This window comes from Oncorhynchus mykiss, chromosome 12, assembly GCF_057628025.1.
Source record: "Oncorhynchus mykiss isolate SJ-2025 chromosome 12, ASM5762802v1, whole genome shotgun sequence".
NCBI lineage: Eukaryota > Metazoa > Chordata > Actinopteri > Salmoniformes > Salmonidae > Oncorhynchus > Oncorhynchus mykiss.
Genome location: NC_143033.1, coordinates 45,580,746 through 45,602,501, shown reverse-complemented (window position 1 = coordinate 45,602,501; position 21,756 = coordinate 45,580,746). Strand labels below are relative to the sequence as shown.

The 21,756-nt window shown below is 42.1% G+C and overlaps 1 protein-coding gene across 1 annotated transcript in view; it reads right to left on the bottom strand.

Annotated features, from left to right (window-relative positions):
- Nucleotides 1-912: 912 nt before the first annotated feature.
- LOC110537665 (remodeling and spacing factor 1) overlaps nucleotides 913-21,756 on the bottom strand; it is a 50,256-nt gene continuing 29,412 nt past the window's right edge. The window contains exons 4-16 of the mRNA XM_021623878.3: nucleotides 20,098-20,303; nucleotides 19,777-19,892; nucleotides 15,826-19,571; nucleotides 15,365-15,637; nucleotides 13,664-13,768; nucleotides 10,954-11,033; nucleotides 10,574-10,628; nucleotides 10,270-10,397; nucleotides 10,082-10,149; nucleotides 8,821-9,046; nucleotides 8,323-8,549; nucleotides 6,069-6,254; nucleotides 913-5,876 (exon numbers count right to left, since the gene is read on the bottom strand). Of these exons, the coding sequence (XP_021479553.2) occupies nucleotides 5,371-5,876; nucleotides 6,069-6,254; nucleotides 8,323-8,549; nucleotides 8,821-9,046; nucleotides 10,082-10,149; nucleotides 10,270-10,397; nucleotides 10,574-10,628; nucleotides 10,954-11,033; nucleotides 13,664-13,768; nucleotides 15,365-15,637; nucleotides 15,826-19,571; nucleotides 19,777-19,892; nucleotides 20,098-20,303 (5,922 nt within the window). The 3' untranslated portion in view covers nucleotides 913-5,370. The remainder of the gene's footprint in view (nucleotides 5,877-6,068; nucleotides 6,255-8,322; nucleotides 8,550-8,820; nucleotides 9,047-10,081; nucleotides 10,150-10,269; nucleotides 10,398-10,573; nucleotides 10,629-10,953; nucleotides 11,034-13,663; nucleotides 13,769-15,364; nucleotides 15,638-15,825; nucleotides 19,572-19,776; nucleotides 19,893-20,097; nucleotides 20,304-21,756) is intronic.

Genomic DNA, 21,756 nt, shown 5'->3' with positions numbered 1-21,756 from the left:
TGTGATCAACCAAAAATAATAAGATGAGTTTACCATCAGTGAAGAACACATGCCAAAACTATTTTACAAAACACAAATGTACAAAATAGGCCTAATTTCTTAATTGGAGCGCATTTATCTTGAACTGTTCCTAGGATTCTGACGAGGGTCTTCTTTATTGGGGCACAACGGAAAACAAAAACAAGCGTTTCTTATTGGACAAGTTCAGTTCGTATCTCCCCAATTCACCACATTTTCTTCCATTTTGTGCCTACTGAACACAACCCAGCAGTCCTCCCAGGTATTGTCCATGCCTCCAATGGTTGGTTTATGCTCTCCTGTCCAGTAGCAGGACTCAATGAACACTGCTGAGCAAAGGAATTTAGAGGTCTGTGGTTATTGAACCTCGCAAATCCGTAGGGCGGTCGGCGCATAGGTCTGCACATAACAAAATTATATCCAACAAAACATGCCAGGTCTCCGATTAATTCATTACGAAACAGTTGTGCCAATATCACAACTCCTCTACAAGGAAAACAATTATAAAGAGACAGAATTGTAAAAAATTGCCAAATAGTTTTTTCAATTATAAAAAAAAAATGCCTCTAAATATCTAGGCCTATTACAGTAAAAACTACACACAGACACGTCAATTTAGTTCCTACTGAGGTTTCTCTATACCATTTTCCAAACAAAGATCAATCCAGCATGCCTTTAATTCATAATCCTCTTGATTTGAGGTGAGGGCCTGTATTCACAGTCTCAGAAAAGTAGTGCTAATATAGGATCAGTTTTACCTTGTAGATAATAATGAAGAAGATATGGACAGCACTCCTATACGGGCCCAGAAAGTCAGTGATTTAAAAACTGACCTCAAAATGTAACCTTAAAACCAAAATGAGCTCATATTTCAGAACAGACAAAAGGGTAGGCTTTCTGAGATCAGAGAGAGGTTTATTTAGTTGATTCAGTAAGATGTAGAGGGGAGACTAGAGCAAGCGTAGTGTTCTCTACAATCAACACTGCACACTGGTGGTGGCAGAGGGTTACGAAAAGACCAGGGAAGAAAGACAAAAATAATTACTTCAAAATAGTCTGATGAACAACAACAGGTAGTAATCAGTAAGTACATCTAGTTTCCAGGTTTTGAACCTACACACAGTATTGACTAGAAGGTACATAGGAAACATTATGCCACTTGATGGTTTGCTAGGGAGGAAAACAATACACGTGAAGGAGGGTTTGATATAGAAAGAAAAACATTATAAAAATGCAACGCAAGATAATGGTTAAAATGCTGACATGGTTATACTAAAGTCTCATGATTTGATGGACAAAGAAAATAGGCAGAGTTTTCTGTAAATACTCAGTGATTTCACACATAACAAATCCCTTTAAATATTAGCATATTAAAACATTTGTCTAAAACATGGACATTTAATCCATTTATAGTGTTGGCAGCACACACTTTAAAATAATATTTATATATGTATACAGTATACAAAAACTAAACTAGGGTTTTTAGAAACAGGTGCATGCGCACACATTAGATGTGAGAAGACCAGGATTGGTCTACTCTAGTTGGTCACATTATATACAATCAAACTTTTATTTAAAAAGGAAAGTCTTGTAAATGTGGTGGTGAACAGATTTGAATGTTGACTAAATGACACCTGTCATTTGGCATGATGCACTGAGGAGCTGCCTTGATATTGTTTCGTATCAATAATGAATTAATTAAACAGTCAATACCACTTCATGAAAACATTTGATTAAAAACAAACAAACAGGATATACAGTTGAAGTTGGAAGTTTTACATACCCTTTGTCAAATACATTTAAACTCAGTTTCACAATTCCTGACATTTAATCCTAGTAAAAATTCCTTGTCTTAGGTCAATTAGGATCACCACTTTATATTAAGAATGTGAAATGTCAGAATAATAGTAGAGAGAAAGATTTGTTTCAGCTTTTATTTCTTTCATCACATTCCCAGTGGGTCAGAAGTTTACATACACTCAATTAGTATTTGGTAGCATTGCCTTTAAATGGTTTAACTTGGGTCAAACGTGTCAGGTAGCCTTCCACAAGCTTCCCACAATAAGTTAGGTGAATGTTGGCCCACTCCTCCTGACGGAGCTGGTGTAACTGAGTCAGGTTGGTAGGCCTCCTTGCTCACACACACACACACCTTTCCAGTTCTGCCCACAATGTTTTTATAGGCTTGATGTCAGGGCTTTGTGATGGCCACTCCAATACCTTGACAATGTTGTCCTTAAGACATTTTGCCTCAACTTTGGAAGTATGCTTGGGGTCACTGTCCATTTGGAAGACACATTTGCAACCAAGCTTTAACTTCCTGACTGAGGTCTTGAGATGCTGCATCAATATATCCACATAATTTTCCTCCTCATGATGCCATCTATTTTGTGAAGTTCACCAGTCCCTCCTGCAGCAAAGAACACCCACAACATGATGCTCCCACCCCTGTGCTTCACGGTTGGGATGGTGTTCTTCGGCTTGCAAGCATCCCCCTTTTTCCTCCAAACATAACAATGGTCATTATGGCCAAACAGTTCTATTTTTGTTTCATCAGACCAGAGGACATTTCTCCAAAAAGTGCGATCTTTGTCCCCATGTGAAGTAGCAAACCGTAGTCTGTCTTTTTTATGGTGGTTTTGGAGCAGTGGCTTCTTCCTTGCTGAGCGGCCTTTCAGGCTATGTCGATATAGGACTCATTTTACTGTGGATATAGATACTTTTGTACCGGTTCCCTCCAGCATCTTCACAGGGTCCTTTGCTGTTGTTCTGGGATTGATTTGCACTTTTCGCACCAAAGTACGTTCATCCCAAGGAGACAGAACGTGTGTTCTTCTTGAGCGGTATGACGGCTGCGTGGTCCCATGGTGTTCATACTTGTGTACTATTGTTTGTACAGTTGAACGTGGAACCTTCAGGCGTTTGGAAATTGCTCTCAAGGATGAACCAGACTTGTGGAGGTCTACAAACATTTTTTCTGAGGTCTTGGCTGATTTATTTTGATTTTCCCATGATATCAAGCAAAGAGGCACTGAGTTTGAAGGTAGGCCTTGAAATACATCCACAGGTACACCTCCAATTGACTCAAATGTCGTCAATTAGCCTATCAGAAGCTTCTAAAGCCATGTCATCGTTTTCTGGAATTTTCCAAGCTGTTTAAAGGCACAGTCAACTTAGTGTATGTAAACTTCTGACCCACTGGAATTGTGATACAGTGAATAAGTGAAATAATCTGTCTAAACAATTGTGGGAAAAATGACTTACGTCATGCACAAAGTAGATGTCCTAACAGACTTGCCAAAACTATAGTTTGTTAACAAAACATTTGTGGAGTGGTTGAAAAATGAGTTTTAAATGACTCACGGAACCCAAACCGGCTGTGCGCGTGCGCCATCGGGCGTAAATGTATTTTGTACACCCACACACCAAATGCTATCACGACACGCAGGTTAAAATATCAAAACCAACTCTGAAACAATTACATTAATTTGGATACAGGTCGAAAAGCATTAAACATTTATGTCAATTTAGCTAGCTAGCTTGCATTTGCTAGCTAATTTGTCCTATTTAGCTAGCTTGCTGTTGCTAGCTAATTTGTCCTGGGATATAAACATAGTTATTTTACCTGAAATGCACAAGGTCCTCTACTCCTCCAATTAATCCACACGTAAAACAGTCAACCAAATCATTTCTAGTCATCTCTCCTCCTTCCAGGCCTTTCCTTCTCTTGATGTTATATTGCGATTGGCAACTTTCATAAATCAGATGCATTAACGACACTGACCTCATTTGTCAGTCAGTTACCTACGTGGGTATAACCAATTAGGAGAACCCACGTGGGTACCTGCTTATATAAACCAATGAGATGGGAGAAGCAGGACTTGCAGTGCGATCTGTTGGCACGAGCGAGCAGTTTGGGTGCAAAAATTGAAAAACAGATTTCTAAATATATTTTGCAGCGCACGCGACACGAGCGGTGTAATCAGCCTGTTAGTGTATGTAAACTTCCAACTTCAACTCTACGTGACAGTAGAACGTTACAATACTTTGGGTAAAAACAATTGAACAAATCTGTGACACATACTCTTTTGGAGATTGTAATTACAAGAAAGTATGGGAATGGTTGTGGGTTCTGGTCACTCAATCTGTCTATTAAAAAAAGCTGTTTCTAGCATGATGGTTCTGTGTCCGGTTTTCTCAAGGGAAACTCTGTTGCGCTCATGCTTTTCATCCAATGCTTGTTATATATGGTGTTAAGGTGGGTGGGAAATCTGTTTAAGGGTTTAGTCAAACAACTGACTAATAGAATTTAACACACCAAAACAAATAAATTGTTTGAGGATTAAAATGTAGAATTCAAATATAAAAAAAGTGAAAGACATTGATATTAAATGTTTGGGGAAAAGAGTGGGGGATAAAAACAATGATTGGTTTCCAGCAGCTGATCCACAAAACTAACGTACATTTAAGTTGTAAATGGAAGCAGTTTGACCCCTTACCTCTGCCATTTTCTATTCTCATATACAAATTTAGAAATCTTACAAGAGGTATACAGACTAAACAATACAAATCTACGAGAATGGCTTACCAATAAAAAAAAAAAGAATTCGGTCAGCCATTCTCGTGACTTTTGTCGCGGTTGAGCACCCCTCCATTCCTTTGTTTGCTGAAGCTTAGGCCCACCTGAGCTAAAACACATCTACTTCCTACAAACAATTAATTATATCCTACAATAAGACATCCTCTTTCCCAAGCAGGAACACTGAGGAGCTTCTCATGGGTCGTGTTCATTAAGTCACAACAGAAAACAAAAATGAGTGTTTATTGGACAAGTCTAGTTAGTCCCTCCCAGTTTCTGTCTGCTTTCTTCCGTTTGGGGCCTAATGAACAAAACCATGAAGTTGAGAGATGGATTCTTTGTATGGTGGGGTCATGTGGGGTAGTGGACATACCCCTGAGTAGGAAACCCTGGAAGTTGGCTGGAGAAACAGGTAGGTTCATTTGTAGTCAAGTATCTGACCCGCATGTCCATCGGTGACGGAGTACAGAGGATAAGACAAAGCTAATTCACGTACCACAAAACAACCTTTAGAGTTAGTGCTCTCAATGACTGTACAATCCAACTGCGAGAGGTGCGAAGAGTGAAGAGAATTAACTTCTCCCCGTAAGGCATCCAGTTCATATGGATGGATGGGGCCACACTGAGGAGGGGACAAGGAGGATGAATTGAAAAAAACAACAAAAAAACACAAGAGGAGAGGACAGGAATAAACGGTGGACGACTTCAGTGGAGAAAAAAACAATATAAAAAAAATACAATACTACAGAAATGAACAAACGTACAACTTTGTTTTACAACACATCACTATTGCAGACAAAGTCCACTAGGTCTGTGACCCCCAGCAGGTCATCTTCATCATCGTCCTGTGGCGCCAACTCCAGTCCGTTGGGGGCTATGGTGACAGCTGTGGCTCCAGGTTTTTGGGGCCCAATGTGAGCCAGGCCCTCCAGGGCCTTGATGGGACTCTGTCCGTTGGTAGGGGGGTGCAGTTCCACCAGGTTGTAGTCCAATGGGCTGGCTCCCTTCCCCAGCACCCCCCCTTCCTCCTCTTCCTTTGTTTCTTCCTTCTCCTCCTCCTTGTCAGAGTCGTCCGAGTCGATGCGGTTCACACGCTTGCGGACCGGACGCTCTCCCTCCGATGATTCATCGGAATCGTCATCGTCCTCCTCGGAGGCTCGCCTCCGTTTTAGCGAGAGGCGTCTGCGGCGCTGCTGGGACTCTTCCTCAGACGAGTCAGCTCTCCTCTTCAACCTAGTCCTCTCCCTCTTGCCGTCGTCCGAGCCTCTGGAGGAGCTTGCTGAAAGAGCAAGGCATGAAACGGTGGACGTTAGGTAAAACCATATTGTTAATATCAGTTAAAGTAATGGCCAGTGAGGACTTGCTTAAGAATCTAATTCATTTGACTTACAGACACACTACAGAAAACATACGCTAATAGCAGTGGCAGTGAAGCAAAGAGTGCGTGTCTAGAAAAAAAAGTCTGGCTGACCTTCGCTGTCGGAGCTGGCGAGGCGCCTCCGCGGTTTGACTTTGTCCCGGTTGGTGCCGGCCTTTGAGCCATCGGAGTCACCGGACGACTCGCAGTAGTTGACCTGCCTCTTTGTATGACTACGGCGGGATCGGCGTTGGCTACAGTCCAGGTCGCTGTCGCTGAACTCGCTGGAACCCTCTGACACTAGTTAAAAAGGTCAGCAAAGAGAGAGAGCCAGTCAACACAGAGAGCCACGTCACATGGCCACCAACACATACAGTGCCTTGCGAAAGTATTCGGCCCCCTTGAACTTTGCGACCTTTTGCCACATTTCAGGCTTCAAACATGAAGAATCAACAACAAGTGGGACACAATCATGAAGTGGAACGACATTTATTGGATATTTCAAACTTTTTTAACAAATCAAAAACTGAAAAATTGGGCGTGCAAAATTATTCAGCCCCCTTAAGTTAATACTTTGTAGCGCCACCTTTTGCTGCGATTACAGCTGTAAGACGCTTGGGGTATGTCTCTATCAGTTTTGCACATCGAGAGACTGACATTTTTTCCCATTCCTCCTTGCAAAACAGCTCGAGCTCAGTGAGGTTGGATGGAGAGCATTTGTGAACAGCAGTTTTCAGTTCTTTCCACAGATTCTCGATTGGATTCAGGTCTGGACTTTGACTTGGCCATTCTAACACCTGGATATGTTTATTTTTGAACCATTCCATTGTAGATTTTGCTTTATGTTTTGGATCATTGTCTTGTTGGAAGACAAATCTCCGTCCCAGTCTCAGGTCTTTTGCAGACTCCATCAGGTTTTCTTCCAGAATGGTCCTGTATTTGGCTCCATCCATCTTCCCATCAATTTTAACCATCTTCCCTGTCCCTGCTGAAGACAAGCAGGCCCAAACCATGATGCTGCCACCACCATGTTTGACAGTGGGGATGGTGTGTTCAGCTGTGTTGCTTTTACGCCAAACATAACGTTTTGCATTGTTGCCAAAAAGTTCAATTTTGGTTTCATCTGACCAGAGCACCTTCTTCCACATGTTTGGTGTGTCTCCCAGGTGGCTTGTGGCAAACTTTAAACGACACTTTTGATGGATATCTTTAAGAAATGGCTTTCTTCTTGCCACTCTTCCATAAAGGCCAGATTTGTGCAATATACGACTGATTGTTGTCCTATGGACAGAGTCTCCCACCTCAGCTGTAGATCTCTGCAGTTCATCCAGAGTGATCATGGGCCTCTTGGCTGCATCTCTGATCAGTCTTCTCCTTGTATGAGCTGAAAGTTTAGAGGGACGGCCAGGTCTTGGTAGATTTGCAGTGGTCTGATACAGCACTTTGAGATGTCAGCTGATGTACGAAGGGCTATATAAATAAATTTGATTTGATTTGATACTCCTTCCATTTCAATATTATCGCTTGCACAGTGCTCCTTGGGATGTTTAAAGCTTGGGAAATCTTTTTGTATCCAAATCCGGCTTTAAACTTCTTCACAACAGTATCTCGGACCTGCCTGGTGTGTTCCTTGTTCTTCATGATGCTCTCTGCGCTTTTAACGGACCTCTGAGACTATCACAGTGCAGGTGCATTTATACGGAGACTTGATTACACACAGGTGGATTGTATTTATCATCATTAGTCATTTAGGTCAACATTGGATCATTCAGAGATCCTCACTGAACTTCTGGAGAGAGTTTGCTGCACTGAAAGTAAAGGGGCTGAATAATTTTGCACGCCCAATTTTTCAGTTTTTGATTTGTTAAAAGTTTGAAATATCCAATAAATGTCGTTCCACTTCATGATTGTGTCCCACTTGTTGTTGATTCTTCACAAAAAAATACAGTTTTATATCTTTATGTTTGAAGCCTGAAATGTGGCAAAAGGTTCAAGGGGGCCGAATAATTTCGCAAGGCACTGTACTTATTGGTCTTTAAAAGGAGAATTACAAAATCAATACTTAATGTCATATGTTTTCAGACCATAAGATTTTTATAATATCAAGATGGATCCATGTCCCACCCAAGCAGCTGTCTAACCACTGTAACGAAGGCCTAAAGCACAAATTAGCTTAAAACATAATCGCCACAAAGGACCTTTTCAAATTATTTTGGGTTGTGGCATAAAGCAGAATCCACAAAACAGTTGGCCTGGAACTTGTCTCAGGAAAAGACCACTTTTGAGATCTGAAAACATCTAACAAAGTGTAATTCTGGAGAGTGATGTCCCTTCAAACAGCAAAGAGGAATTGACGACACCAACGTACTAATTTCGTCCTCATCTTCATCACTCGTCTCCTCCTCTTCATCGTCTGAGTACCCTCTCGCTCTGAGGCGCCTTCGCGGCCGAGTGCTCCTTTGACATTTGGCCGGCCTCCTTGTCCTGGCAGTTCTGCGTCGCGTGCTGCCGAAGTCACTGTCGTCATTAGAGTCGACTGCCACTTCGCTCTCTGCGTCGCTCTTGTCTGACGCCACAAACTCCTCTTCCTCCGTACTACGCATAAAAGTGTGCAGGGGGAGAGAAGAAAATGATAAATTATTTCAACACCCCTTTGTGTCACACCTTTCTGGCTGTAATAGCTGTCAATAAAGTGGTACCTTGGGTTGTGTTCATTATGGCACCCAACAGAAAACATTTTTAAAAAGTGAACGTAGTCACTCCGTGTTTCAGTCTGTCGTCTTCCATTTGGTGCCTTATGAACACAACCCTGTCGTCCTTGTCCTGACTTATGCACCCCTACCTCCCACCCACCTGATGACCCTACCTGTCACTGAGACGAAACTCGTCCTCGCTCTCCTCCTCCTCCACAGTGCTGTCGCTGTCCAGGTCGTTGAGACGCCGGCGCTTCTTCCTGCGCTGGCCGGCGTTGGGCCGTGGCGGGCGTCCATTCTCCTTGCCCTCACCAACCTCGCCTGCTGCCAGGATGGTGGACATGTCCTTCCCTCTGCTATGGCCTGTGATGTTGGCCATGTCCTTTCCCCGACCAGCTCCTGTAGAGGGCAGCATACGTCAACATTTAGACAATCCAACAGGCACACATTAACCCCCTAGAGTCAATTGACAAACCGGTGCATCAATCAAAGTTACATAACAAAAGAATTCCCATCAAAATCTGTCAATTTAAGCTAGAGATCGTACTTCCGCATCTGGGTGAAAGGTAGCAGAGCTAGAGAGGTGTTTGTCAGACCATGAGACATCCCGAAACTATTCTATGGAAAGGAGAGACTCATGAACACGATGGTGTTCTTTGTTTTGCTCTACGACTCCCACACGTGTCACGCAGCACGTCAACGTAACCGGTACAGTTTATTTTTCTAAAGAATGGGAGTGTGAAAGTAGTTTTGTGCCTACCCCCCCACATAAAAGGGGTTAAATGTGCTAAAATAAATAGCTATTCCATCCAGAGTAATGATTGCTGATAATGGGCCTCTGTACGCCTATGTAGATATTCCATTACAAATCAGCCGTTTCCAGCTACAATAGTTATTTACAACATTAACAATGTCTACACTGTATCTCAGATCAATTTTGTTATTTTAAATGACAAAACAATTGCTTTTCTTTCAAAAACAAGTGACCCCACACTTTTGAACGGTAGTGTATTTTTCTATACCTAAAGGGGTCCTAAAATTCAAAATAGTTAAATTATACATAGTATGACAATCTTAAACCAATTCCAAATGTCAGCTTAGCACCCCCCCCCCCCTCCCCCAATGTCTTAGACTAAAGAATGAAAGATTGTTTGCAGGCGACATGAGTTAAAAAGGCTCTCAGGCTGTGTTTCATTCAGGGTAGATGTTCCCTCCTTTGCCCTCGTTCACGCTCCTTGACAGATCTAAAATGAAACGCAGCCTCAGACTTGACTCTTCATAACCCTTCTTAAAGCTTGAACAATGCACAATTACCAGGGGGCGCACAGGTGAAATGCTGCAGCCAGAAGTCATTTCAGAACAAAACTAAGAGACATTGAATTAAATTCATAATTCTGTGACTTTGTTGCCAGATTCCATAATGTCCAACTGTACCTCCACCATCAGCCTCTCTGATGTCTTCTTCAATTGCCTCCTCGATAGCCTCATCAAATTCATCAAACCTGCAAACAAGATGTCGAAATTATTCAGGGATTTAACAGCCACCATACTGAAACAATAAAGACCAACCACACACACACCACAGACTTTTCTAATAACCCTGAGTTTAGTAGACTTCATACCTGTAACTTATGCTTTTCTTTGCCCTTGTCGACCTTCGACCCCAGCTCTTGCTTTTCTCTTTCTTCTCTTTCTTCTCCTTCTTCACTTCTTCCTCCCTTTCTTCCTCCTTTTCTTCCTCTACCTCCAACTGAAATGAGAGCAGGCAACGTGTCAGTACACTATAGGAAGCAATCAGTCTAGGCTGGGCAGTGAACAGTGTGACAGACCATTTTACAAGGACGTCCAACACAAACACTGAATTCTGGATGTTTTGCAATGGACTTTCATGATGGTATATAACCATAACAACCAAATGCTACTTACAGAGGGAGTGATGATGTTTTCGACACTTATTCCAACATAAACCAAACGTTCTTTTCTGGAGGGAAAAAATACAATTTTATTTAAAACAACTTATGATAGAATAAACAAGTAAAAAACAGTTTTCCCATTATCAGAGGCCCACTGCCATTGTACAACAAGAAATGTCAAGCAATGTAAGCTCCATTAAATGTTTGAGATCGATACACAGATCAGGGTGATTGTACCTATTCCATTGTCGAACCAATGCAATTCAGTGTAGAATTGCATCGATTGTGGACTGAGCCTCATGTTCTTTAATAAGAACCACCCAACTAAATGTATTTATCTTCCTGTTGTCATTTGCTGTTTTACACCAAGGGTCATGTTTCAGAGGTTCTCACCTTCGCTCAGCGCGATCCCTCTTTTTCAGGGCAGCATCGAGATTAGCAAGCTGCTCCTCAAGCTTGTCACAGAGTAGCTTCTGCAGGGGGTCACCAGGAGATGGGTAAGAATGACAGAACACCACACATACACTCCCCTACATATTTATTTGGACAGTGAATCTAAACCTTTTAATTTGGCTCTATACTCCAGCATTTTGGGTTTTAAAAGCGACAGTACAGAATGCCACCTTTAATTTGAGTTTATTTTCATACATACAGTGCCTTCAGAAAGTATTCATACCCCTCGACTTATTCCACATTTTGTTGTGTTGTAGCCTGAATTCAAAAGGGATTAAATTATTAATTTTCCCCCTCACCCATCTACACACACACAATACCCCAATAATGACAGAGCGAAAACATGTTGAGATTTTTTTTTTTGCACATTTATTGAAAATCAAATACAGAAATCTATTTTACATAAGTATTCACATCCCTGAGTCAACTGTTTGTAGAAGCACCTTTTGACAGCGATTACAGCAGTGAGTCTTTCTGGTTAAGTCAAAGACGTTTTCACTCCTGGATTGTGCAACATTTGCCCATAATTCTTTTCAAAATTCTTCAAGGTTGTTGATCATTGCTAGACAACCATTTTTCAGGTCTGGTATATATATTCAAGTAGATTTAAGTCAAAAATATTCTTCTTGGTAAACAACTCTAGTGTAGATTTGGCCTTGTGTTTTAGATTATTGTCCTGCTGAAAGGTGAATTTGTCTTCCAGTGTCTGGTGGAAAGCAGCCTGAACCAGGGTTTCCCCTAGGATTTTGCCTGTGCTTATCTCCATTAAATTTTTATCCTGAAAAAGTCCCCTGTCCTCCCATACCCATGATGCAGCCACCACTATGCTTGAAAATATGGTACTCAGCAGTGTGTTGTATTGGATTTGCCCCAAACATAACATTTTGTATCCAGGACAAAAAGATAATTGCTTGGTCACATTTTTAGCAGTATTACTTTAGTGTCTGTCTGCAAACAGGACACGTTCTTTGGAATATTTTTTATTCTGTTCAGGCGTCTTTCTTTTCACTCTCAATTATGTAAGTATTGTGGAGTAACTGCAATGTTGTTGATCCATCCTCAGTTATCCTATCACAGCAACTGTTTTAAAAAGTCACCATTGGTCTCATGATAAAATTGTGGAGTAATCCCTGAGCGGTTTCCTTCCTCTCCGGCAACTGAGTTAGGAAGGACACCTGTATCTTTGTAGTGACCTGGTGTATTGATACGCCATCCAAAGTGTAATTCATAACTTCACCATGCTCAAAGGGATATTCAATGTGTGCTTTCTATTTTATTTTGACCATCTACCAATAGGTGCCCTTCTTTGCAAGGCATTGTAAACCGTCCCTGGTGTTTGTTGCTGAATCTGTGTTTGAAAGTCACTGCTTAACTGAGGTACCTTACAGATAATTGTATGTGTGGGGTACAGAGATGAGCTAGTCATAAACAAATAATTTTAAACATTATTATTGCACACAGAGTGAGTCCATGTAACTTATTATTTGACTAAAGCATAACAGAAGAACATTTTGAAAAAGTCAAGGGGTGTGAATACTTTTAGGCATTATCTGTTTTACCATTTAGAAATTAAAGCACTTTATTGATCTAATCCCCCAATTTGAAGATGTCCTAAGTATTTGGACAAATTCACTGATAGTGTATAACATTTATTCAAAAGTTGAGTATTTGGTCCCATATTCCTAACACGCAATGTTGACATCAAGTGACTACATACTTGTTGGATGCAATTTCAGCTTGTTTTGGTTTGTTTTGTCATTCACAAGTCACTTTTATTGTAAATAAGAATAGAATATGTTTCTGAACACATCTACATTAATGTGGATGCTACCATGATTACGGATAATCACGAATGAATCGTGAATAATGATGAGTGAGAAAGTTAGATGCACAAAGATCAGGGCCCCAAAACATGCTAACCTCTCACCATTACCAATAACGTGAGCATTTTTTAGGGGTATGATATTTATGCCTCTAACTTTGTCACTCATCATTATTCACCATTGGTAATGGTGAGAGGTTAGCACATTTTGGGGCCATGATCTTTGTGCATCTGTAACTTTCTCATTCATCATTATTCACAATTCATTGATGATTATCCGTAATCATGGCAACATCCACATTAATGTAGAAATGTTCAGAAATATATTTTATTCTTATTTACAATAAAAATGACATGACAATCTCAGAAAAAGGCTGTGTCGTTATCTTCGCACGGGGAGTGCTAGAGTATTGAAAACAGGGGTGCCATCTTTGAGATTTTTTTTTATTTATTACTTGGTAAAAAATTAATTTATAATCTCTCCCAATTTTGGGGAGCATACAATATACTGTAGCGCAGTATTTTTATTATTTATTTTATACAGTATTTTCTTGCTCATATTTATCAAGGGTGCCAGTAATTATGGACCGGACTGCAAGCATGAAAATACCCTCAAATAAAAGGTGACATTCTGTACTGTCGCCTCATAAAAATTTGATCTCAAATGGAAAAGGCTGGAGTAGAGGCAAATTAAAAGTATTAGCTTCACTGTCCAAATAAATATGTAGGGGAGTGCATAATTAAGCCATTAGTTCAAAACATAGTGATGTGGCTAGCATCCAAACTGTAGTGTGAGTACCGATTGTTTAGCATCTGGATGTTACTTACATGTTGGCAGGGTGAACAGAACCACTCCCCATCTGGGATGATCATGAGAGGGGGTCTGAGGCAGGCCGTGTGGTAGCCACTGTCACACGAGTCACATAGCAAGATCTGTGGAGGAAACACGGAGAGGGATTAGCTGGAACACATTATATGGTAGTCTTATCTGTCAGTGGAGATAAATATTATGAATATACAGTGCCTTGAGAAAGTATTCGGCCCCCTTGAACTTTGCGACCTTTTGCAACATTTCAGGCTTCAAACATAAAGATATAAAACTGTATTTTTTTGTGAAGAATCAACAACAAGTGGGACACAATCATGAAGTGGAACGACATTTATTGGATATTTCAAACTTTTTTAACAAATCAAAAACTGAAAAATTGAGCGTGCAAAATTATTCAGCCCCTTTACTTTCAGTGCAGCAAACTCTCTCCAGAAGTTCAGTGAGGATCTCTGAATGATCCAATGTTGACCTAAATGACTAATGATGATAAATACAATCCACCTGTGTGTAATCAAGTCTCTGTATAAATGCACCTGCACTGTGATAGTCTCAGAGGTCCGTTAAAAGCACAGAGAGCATCATGAAGAACAAGGAACACACCAGGCAGGTCCGAGATACTGTTGTGAAGAAGTTTAAAGCCGGATTTGGATACAAAAAGATTTCCCAAGCTTTAAACATCCCAAGGAGCACTGTGCAAGCGATAATATTGAAATGGAAGGAGTATCAGACCACTGCAAATCTACCAAGACCTGGCCACCCCTCTAAACTTTCAGCTCATACAAGGAGAAGACTGATCAGAGATGCAGCCAAGAGGCCCATGATCACTCTGGATGAACTGCAGAGATCTACAGCTGAGGTGGGAGACTCTGTCCATAGGACAACAATCAGTCGTATATTGCACAAATCTGGCCTTTATGGAAGAGTGGCAAGAAGAAAGCCATTTCTTAAAGATATCCATCAAAAGTGTCGTTTAAAGTTTGCCACAAGCCACCTGGGAGACACACCAAACATGTGGAAGAAGGTGTTCTGGTCAGATGAAAACAAAATTGAACTTTTTGGCAACAATGCAAAACGTTATGTTTGGCGTAAAAGCAACACAGCTCATCAGCCTGAACACACCATCCCCACTGTCAAACATGGTGGTGGCAGCATCATGGTTTGGGCCTGCTTTTCTTCAGCAGGGACAGGGAAGATGGTTAAAATTGATGGGAAGATGGATGGAGCCAAATACAGGACCATTCTGGAAGAAAACCTGATGGAGTCTGCGAAAGACCTGAGACTGGGACGGAGATTTGTCTTCCAACAAGACAATGATCCAAAACATAAAGCAAAATCTACAATGAAATGGTTCAAAAATAAACATATCCAGGTGTTAGAATAGCCAAGTCAAAGTCCAGACCTGAATCCAGCAAAAGGTGGCGCTACAAAGTATTAACTTAAGGGGGCCGAATACTTTCGCAAGGCACTGTAGTACATTTTTTTATATTTTTTTTTATTCAACCTTTATTTAACTAGGCAAATCAGTTCAGAACAAATTCTTATTTACAATGATGGCCTACACCGGCCAAACTCGGGCGGCGCTTGGGCCAATTGTGCGCCGCCCTATGAGACTGTGATACAGCCTAGTATAACCATGATTACAGCCCACCAGGGTTGGGGTCAATTCCATTTCAATTAAATGCTTTTCAATGAGGACCCACCAGCTCGGGATGGTTGGGGAGGCCGCAGTGTTTGCAGGGGTCTTCGTTAGGAGGGAGGTCATCATCCGAGGAGGTGTCAGAGTCGTCGCTGTGCCTTTCTCTGTTCCGGTTCCTCCACCTCCTCTTGCCCTTCTCCACCTTAAAGCTCTCATCACTGTCATCCTCCTCACTCTCCTCTTCGCTTGATTCGCTTTCATTGTCATCACCAGAACCATTCTTTTTGCGCCGACGTGTTCGAGTGTTGGACCACCGGGTCTTTCTCCTCCGTCGCCCCTGAAAACAAAAGACCTCACCTCATTTTTGGATTTCATGAGGCTAATGTAGCACAGCATACGCACAAGTTACTGAAGGCTGACACTGTGGATCCCTGATTTAAAAGATACTGTTGATCCAAAAACATGCATTCACAATCCACCTGTAATATGAATGTAGAAATATCTGCAGTTACTGAAAGAACTTACCTTAGATTTGGACTGTCCATCTTGATCAACCTTTTCTCTCGGTTTCCTCTGAACCGTTTCCTCCTCCTCGTCCTCTTCCTCCTCAGGGGGCGTGGTCTCTTTTTTCTCCAGCCTCCTGTCCTGGAACTCCACCCCCTTAGGGGTTGGCCTGCAAATCCTAGGTGACCTCCTCAGGGATCTCCCAGTCTCACCAGTATCGGACCCCGAGTCCCTCTCCGTTCTCTGGAGCTCAGCTCTCCTTCGATGAGTAATTCCCCGTATTTTCAGGCGAATCCCCTCCTCTTGAATCTCTGATGTTGTTCCTGCATCCTTTTTTTCATCCTCTTTATTCTCAGACCCTTTACTTGCTTTTGCCTCACCCAGTTTCTCTGCTGCAGTTGAGTTATCTTTCTCAGCACCATCATCCTCCTTTTGGTCGTTTTTCTTAGCCTGATCATCTTCCTTCTCATCCTCTTTAGGGCATCCCTGTGTTGTGGCATCTTCCTTGATTACTTTGACCTGGCTTTTGTCTGTCTCACCTTCAGCATCAGTGAGAGATGATGCCTTCTTGCTGGTAGCCTGTTTTTCTGATGGTGCATTACAGTCCATGCGGTTTGAGTCTTTGATAGGCTCGCTCTCAGAATTCTCTCCACTTTTAACAGACTTCTTTGTCCAGCCTTTATCGGCATGTCCCCTAATAATTACATTGTCATCTGTTGACTTTTCCGAACTTATTTCCATAGGCTCTTCCTGTTTCCTCCCCACTGGGACAGACTCTTTGAGAGAAGGCAATTGCTTAGAATCCTCAAAGGCGACATGTTTCTCTCCTTTTGCTGCAGCTGGCATTATGTCTGCCAGTTTCTCAGTTTCTTTAGAGGCATCTGGTTTCTGTCCTTCACAGATTGTGAAATCTTCAATCTTTTTAGAAGCAGTCTCTGTGTTAAGGGTAGCCGATTTCTCCGCTTCTTCAGGAGTAGCCAATATCTCCGTGTCTTCAGGGATAGGTGTAGCTGATTTAGCTGAATTCTCAGCGTCTGTAGGGGTAGCAGATTTCCCAGCATTTTCAGCCGATTTAGGCAATTTCTCCGCGTCTTTAGGCGTAGCCAATTTCTCTGCTTCTTTAGGCGTAGCCAATTTCTCCGCTTCTTTAGGCGTAGCCAATTTCTCCGCTTCTTTAGGCGTAGCCAATTTCTCCGCTTCTTTAGGCGTAGCCAATTTCTCCGCTTCTTTAGGCGTAGCCAATTTCTCCGCTTCTTTAGGCGTAGCCAATTTCTCCGCTTCTTTAGGCGTAGCCAATTTCTCTGCTTCTTTAGGCGTAGCCAATTTCTCCGCTTCTTTAGGCGTAGCCCATTTCTCCGCTTCTTTAGGCGTAGCCAATTTCTCCGCTTCTTTAGGCGTAGCCAATTTCTCCGCTTCTTTAGGCGTAGCCAATTTCTCCGCTTCTTTAGGCGTAGCCAATTTCTCCGCTTCTTTAGGCGTAGCCAATTTCTCCGCTTCTTTAGGCGTAGCCAATTTCTCCGCGTCTTTAGGCGTAGCCAATTTCTCAGCTTCTTTAGGCGTAGTCAATTTCTCAGAGTCTTTAGGCGTAGCCATTTTCTCTGCGTCTTTAGGCGTAGCCAATTTCTCCGCGTCTTTAGGCGTAGCCAATTTCTCCGCGTCTTTAGGCGTAGCCATTTTCTCCGCGTCTTTAGGCGTAGCCATTTTCTCCGCGTCTTTAGGCGTAGCCATTTTCTCTGCGTCTTTAGGCGTAGCCAGTTTAGCAGATTTCTCTGCGTATTTAGGCATTGTCGATTTCAACGTGTCTTTAGGGATACCCCATTTCTCTACCTTTTTGGGTCCTTCCAGTTGGGATTGGTTTGATTTCTCAAAGATGTCTGCCATCTCCATGTCTTTAGGGCCAGATTGTGTCTCAGTCACTGCTGCAACAGCTCTCGTCTCATCTTTACAGATGGCTGTTTTCTTAGAGTTTTTCTCCAGGACGTTTTTTTTCTTCACCTCAGGGGCAACATTTGTATTTGTGCTTACAGCACTGACAGCAGGTTTCTCCTTGGTGAGAGCTGACATAATGTCTTTAGGGGTATCACATTTCTCTGTATGTTTAGATGCCTCTGGTTTCACTGTCATTTTAATGACCAACGATTTATTAGTCTCTTTAGTGCTCTCCAGTTTCTCTGCTTCTTTATTGGGAACTGGTTTGTCTGCCTTTTTAAGTAATGAGGACGTATTGGTCTCTTTAGAGCTGGCCAGGTTCTTGGCATCTTTACTCTTTTCTGAAATCTCTGTCTTTTTAATGACAGAAGATGTTTTGATATCGTTAGAACCATCACATTTCTCTGTGCTCTCTTTATTAGATGGATTCTCTGTATTTTTTATGACTGCTGGCGACTCAGGGCGTTTTGAGCTTTCTGGTTTATCTGTAATGGGATCAGGTCTCTCGGCTTGTTTAGTGATGACTGATGTTTCTGGGTTTTTAGGGTTCAACAACTTTTCTGTGGCTTTTATGATGGATGTTTTTTCCATCTCTTTCACTACAGAAAGGGGACAACTGTCTTTAGGGACAACTGTTTCCTTAAAGGCAGACAAATTTACCTCTTGAAATGCAATGGATGAATCTGTTCCTTTAGTTTCATCTGGTTTCTTACTAGATAAAGGGTTTTTATCTGTTTCTATTGATGTGGATGTCTTGTGTTCTGTACGACGCACTTTCACATCCCACTTGGATACCTTGACTTTTTGTTCCTCTTTAAGATCAGAGGACTTTTCCGGTGTGCTTGTCGCATCCTTAGATGAAGTCAATGGCTTTGTCAGAGGGGATGAAGATTTAGCCTCTTTTAGGGATGATTTTTTCAGTGCTTCAGTGCTTTCCTTCTCTGCCTTTGGGGCTGGAACAGTTTTCTGTAGGTTAGTTTCATCGGCCATGGCCACCTCCATGGGCTCCTCAGCATTGCTTGCCTTCTCCCCTTCCTTTTTGTCCATGTCCAGGGACAGATTTGTTTTCTCTTTTTCACTAGCTTCTGCTGCTTCACATTCTTCCCTAGCAACAGCTTTTGTTTGCTGTTCTTTGCTATCAGCAGATTCTCTCTGTATTCCCATCTCTTTAGGAGATTCTCTCATTCCCTTATTGACACTTTTTTCTGTGACAGGCTGAGCATCACCATTCACTTGATCACTTTTAGTCTCCATCGTCCCCACCAGGGCAACAGAGACCTCTTTACTTGTCTCCTCAACTTTAGGAGCGTCTTTGACAGGAGCAACAGATGGGTTACGCACAATGATTCTACTGCCACCGCCACTACTATTATCAAAATCTTCACTAAGTTTCATCTCTCTCTTTTTCAAGGGGATTTTGGCCTGCTGGTCATTCTTCATCACCCTTTGGAGTTCCTCTGCAGTCTTCCTCTTGGCTTCCTCAGTCTGTTCTGTCTGTGGCGTCACACAATGTTTCTCTGCAAGAGGCTCTGTAGCACTTGTGCCTGTGCTCTCCTTGGATTCTGACACCTCCATCAGCTCTTCTTTGATGGCCTGGGTGTTAATGGTGGCCTTGTCATCCACCATTGGCTTCTCGGATTGTCTTGTTGACTCTGACTCGACTTGGTTGTCTTTGAGGCCATTCGATGGGGATTTGGCATCTGATTCGTCCAGCTTTGATTCCTCTTTTGGGGATTTTCTTTCTGTATTCTCTGTTTTTGGGGATACTAAAGATGCTGTATACTTGGAGAGTTTGTCCTCTTCATCCCCAGAGGTATCCTCTGTCTTTTTAATTTCCCCTAATGGACAAAGGTATTATAAATAGAAAATACAAGTACAACATTTATAACTGCATCTGTCAGTGAAATACATGGATAAAATAGGATAAAATAGATCCAAGGCAAATGACTGAACTCGTGCAATATCATAAATATGTCTGAGTAAACAGCAAAAAACAGATGGCATATGACATTGACATAACAAGCCTTGTCCATATAACTTTACCTTCTCCGCCAGTCTTCTTGTTCTCATCTTCCTCCTCTCCTTCTTTCTTTGTCAACAGTGCTGGGTCGATTTGAGTCTTCAGCTGTGCCAGGATCTCAGCCAAGCTGTTTCTGTCTCTACATAGAGATGGATAATTCAATTCAATCTTTCCAGTTTGGCAGACAGACATTCTCAGAAGTCTTGTGGTAAAATGACATATGAACCAAGTAATCTATAATCCACATGGAATACAAGACTTGACATTTAGGCTCTGCAGTACAACAGTATGCCTCTTTCACCCCCTAAAGCCCCCCCCCCCCCAAAAAAAAAGTGCCATAGTACCTGACAATGCACTTCCAGGAGGACCCGTCCAGGTCGTCCTGCTCCTCCACATAGACCCTCACATTGTTATCCTGGTCAAGTTGGAACCAGTACATTAGGCCATCCTTGTCCTTGCCAATGGGATGGAGCCGCATCTTATCAGGATCCTCCTCATTAATTGCAGTCTTGAACTTGACATTGTCATCAAACTGGCACTCACATAAGTGCTGGACAGAGAAATAAAAAGTATGAGAAAGGTTTCCTTTGGCAAAAACAAAAATCCGATGTTAGTAGGGCTGCAAGATATGGACAATTTTTTTAAATGGAATATTGCGATATGACTAGCAACACAACACACTTGAGTGAACTGAACAAGGTCTGTGCCGCCACCACCACTGGTAACCACTATTTTCAGAGAATTAACTTTTGTATCACACATAAAATATGTAGATCTATTTAGGTGAAAAGCGGGGTCCTTTTTACCACCTGCATCTTGTTTGGAAATATATGTTGAAATGTTTGCATGCAGAACTAGCCTAATTATAGCTACAGTGCATTCGGAATGTATTCAAGCCTTTGATCTTTTCTACATTTTGTTACGTTACAGCCTGTTACGTTAATTGTTTTTTTTCACCTCAATCTACACCCGATGACAAAGAAAAAATATTTATTTTTATTTAGCAAAAATAAATACAAAAACAGAAATACCACATTTACATAAGTATTCAACAAAGTACTGAGTAAAAGGTATGAAGAACTTTTGGTAGCGAATACAGCCTTGAGTCGTTTTGGGCATGACACTACAAGCTTGACATACCTGTATTTGTGGAGTTTCTCACATTCTTCTCTGCAGATCCTGCCAAGCTCTGTCAGGTTGGATGGGGAGTGTTGCAGCACAGCTATTTTCAGGTCTCTCCAGAGATGTTTAATCGGGTTGAAGTCCGGGCTCTGGCTGGGTCACTCAAAGACATTCAGACTTGTCAAGAAGCCACTCCTGCTATGTCTTGGCTGTGTGCTTAAGGTCGTTGTCTTGTTGGAAGGTGAACCTTCACCCCAGTCCGAGGTCCTGAGCAGAGCAGGTTTTCATCAAGGATCTCTGTACTTTGCTCCATTCATCTTTCTACAATCCTGACTAGTCTCCCAGTCCCTGCCACTGAAAAACATCCCCACAGCATGATGCTGCCACCACGCTTCAACCGTAGGGATGGTGCCAGGTTTCCTCCAGACACTTGGTAATCAGGCCAAAGAGCTCAATCTTGGTTTCATCAGACCAGAGAATCTAGTTTCTCATGGTCTGAGAGTCCTTCAGATGCCCTTTTTTTATGCTTCCGTCTGGCCACTCCACCATAAAGTCCTGATTGGTGGAATGCTGCAGAGATGGTTGTCCTTCTGGAAGGAAGGTTCTTCCATCTCCACAGAGGAACTCTGGAGCTCTGTCAGAGTGACCATCGGGTTCTCGGTCACCTCCCTGAACAAGGCCCTTCTCTCCCGATTACCTAGTTTGGCCAGCTCTAGGAAGAGTATTGGTGTTCCCAAAATTCTTCCATTTAAGAATGATGGAGGCTACTGTGTTCTTGGGATCCTTCAATGCTGCAGACATTTTTGGTACCCTTCCCAGATCTTTGCCTCGACACAATCCTGTCTCGGAGCTTTACAGACAATTCCTTCGACCTCATAGCT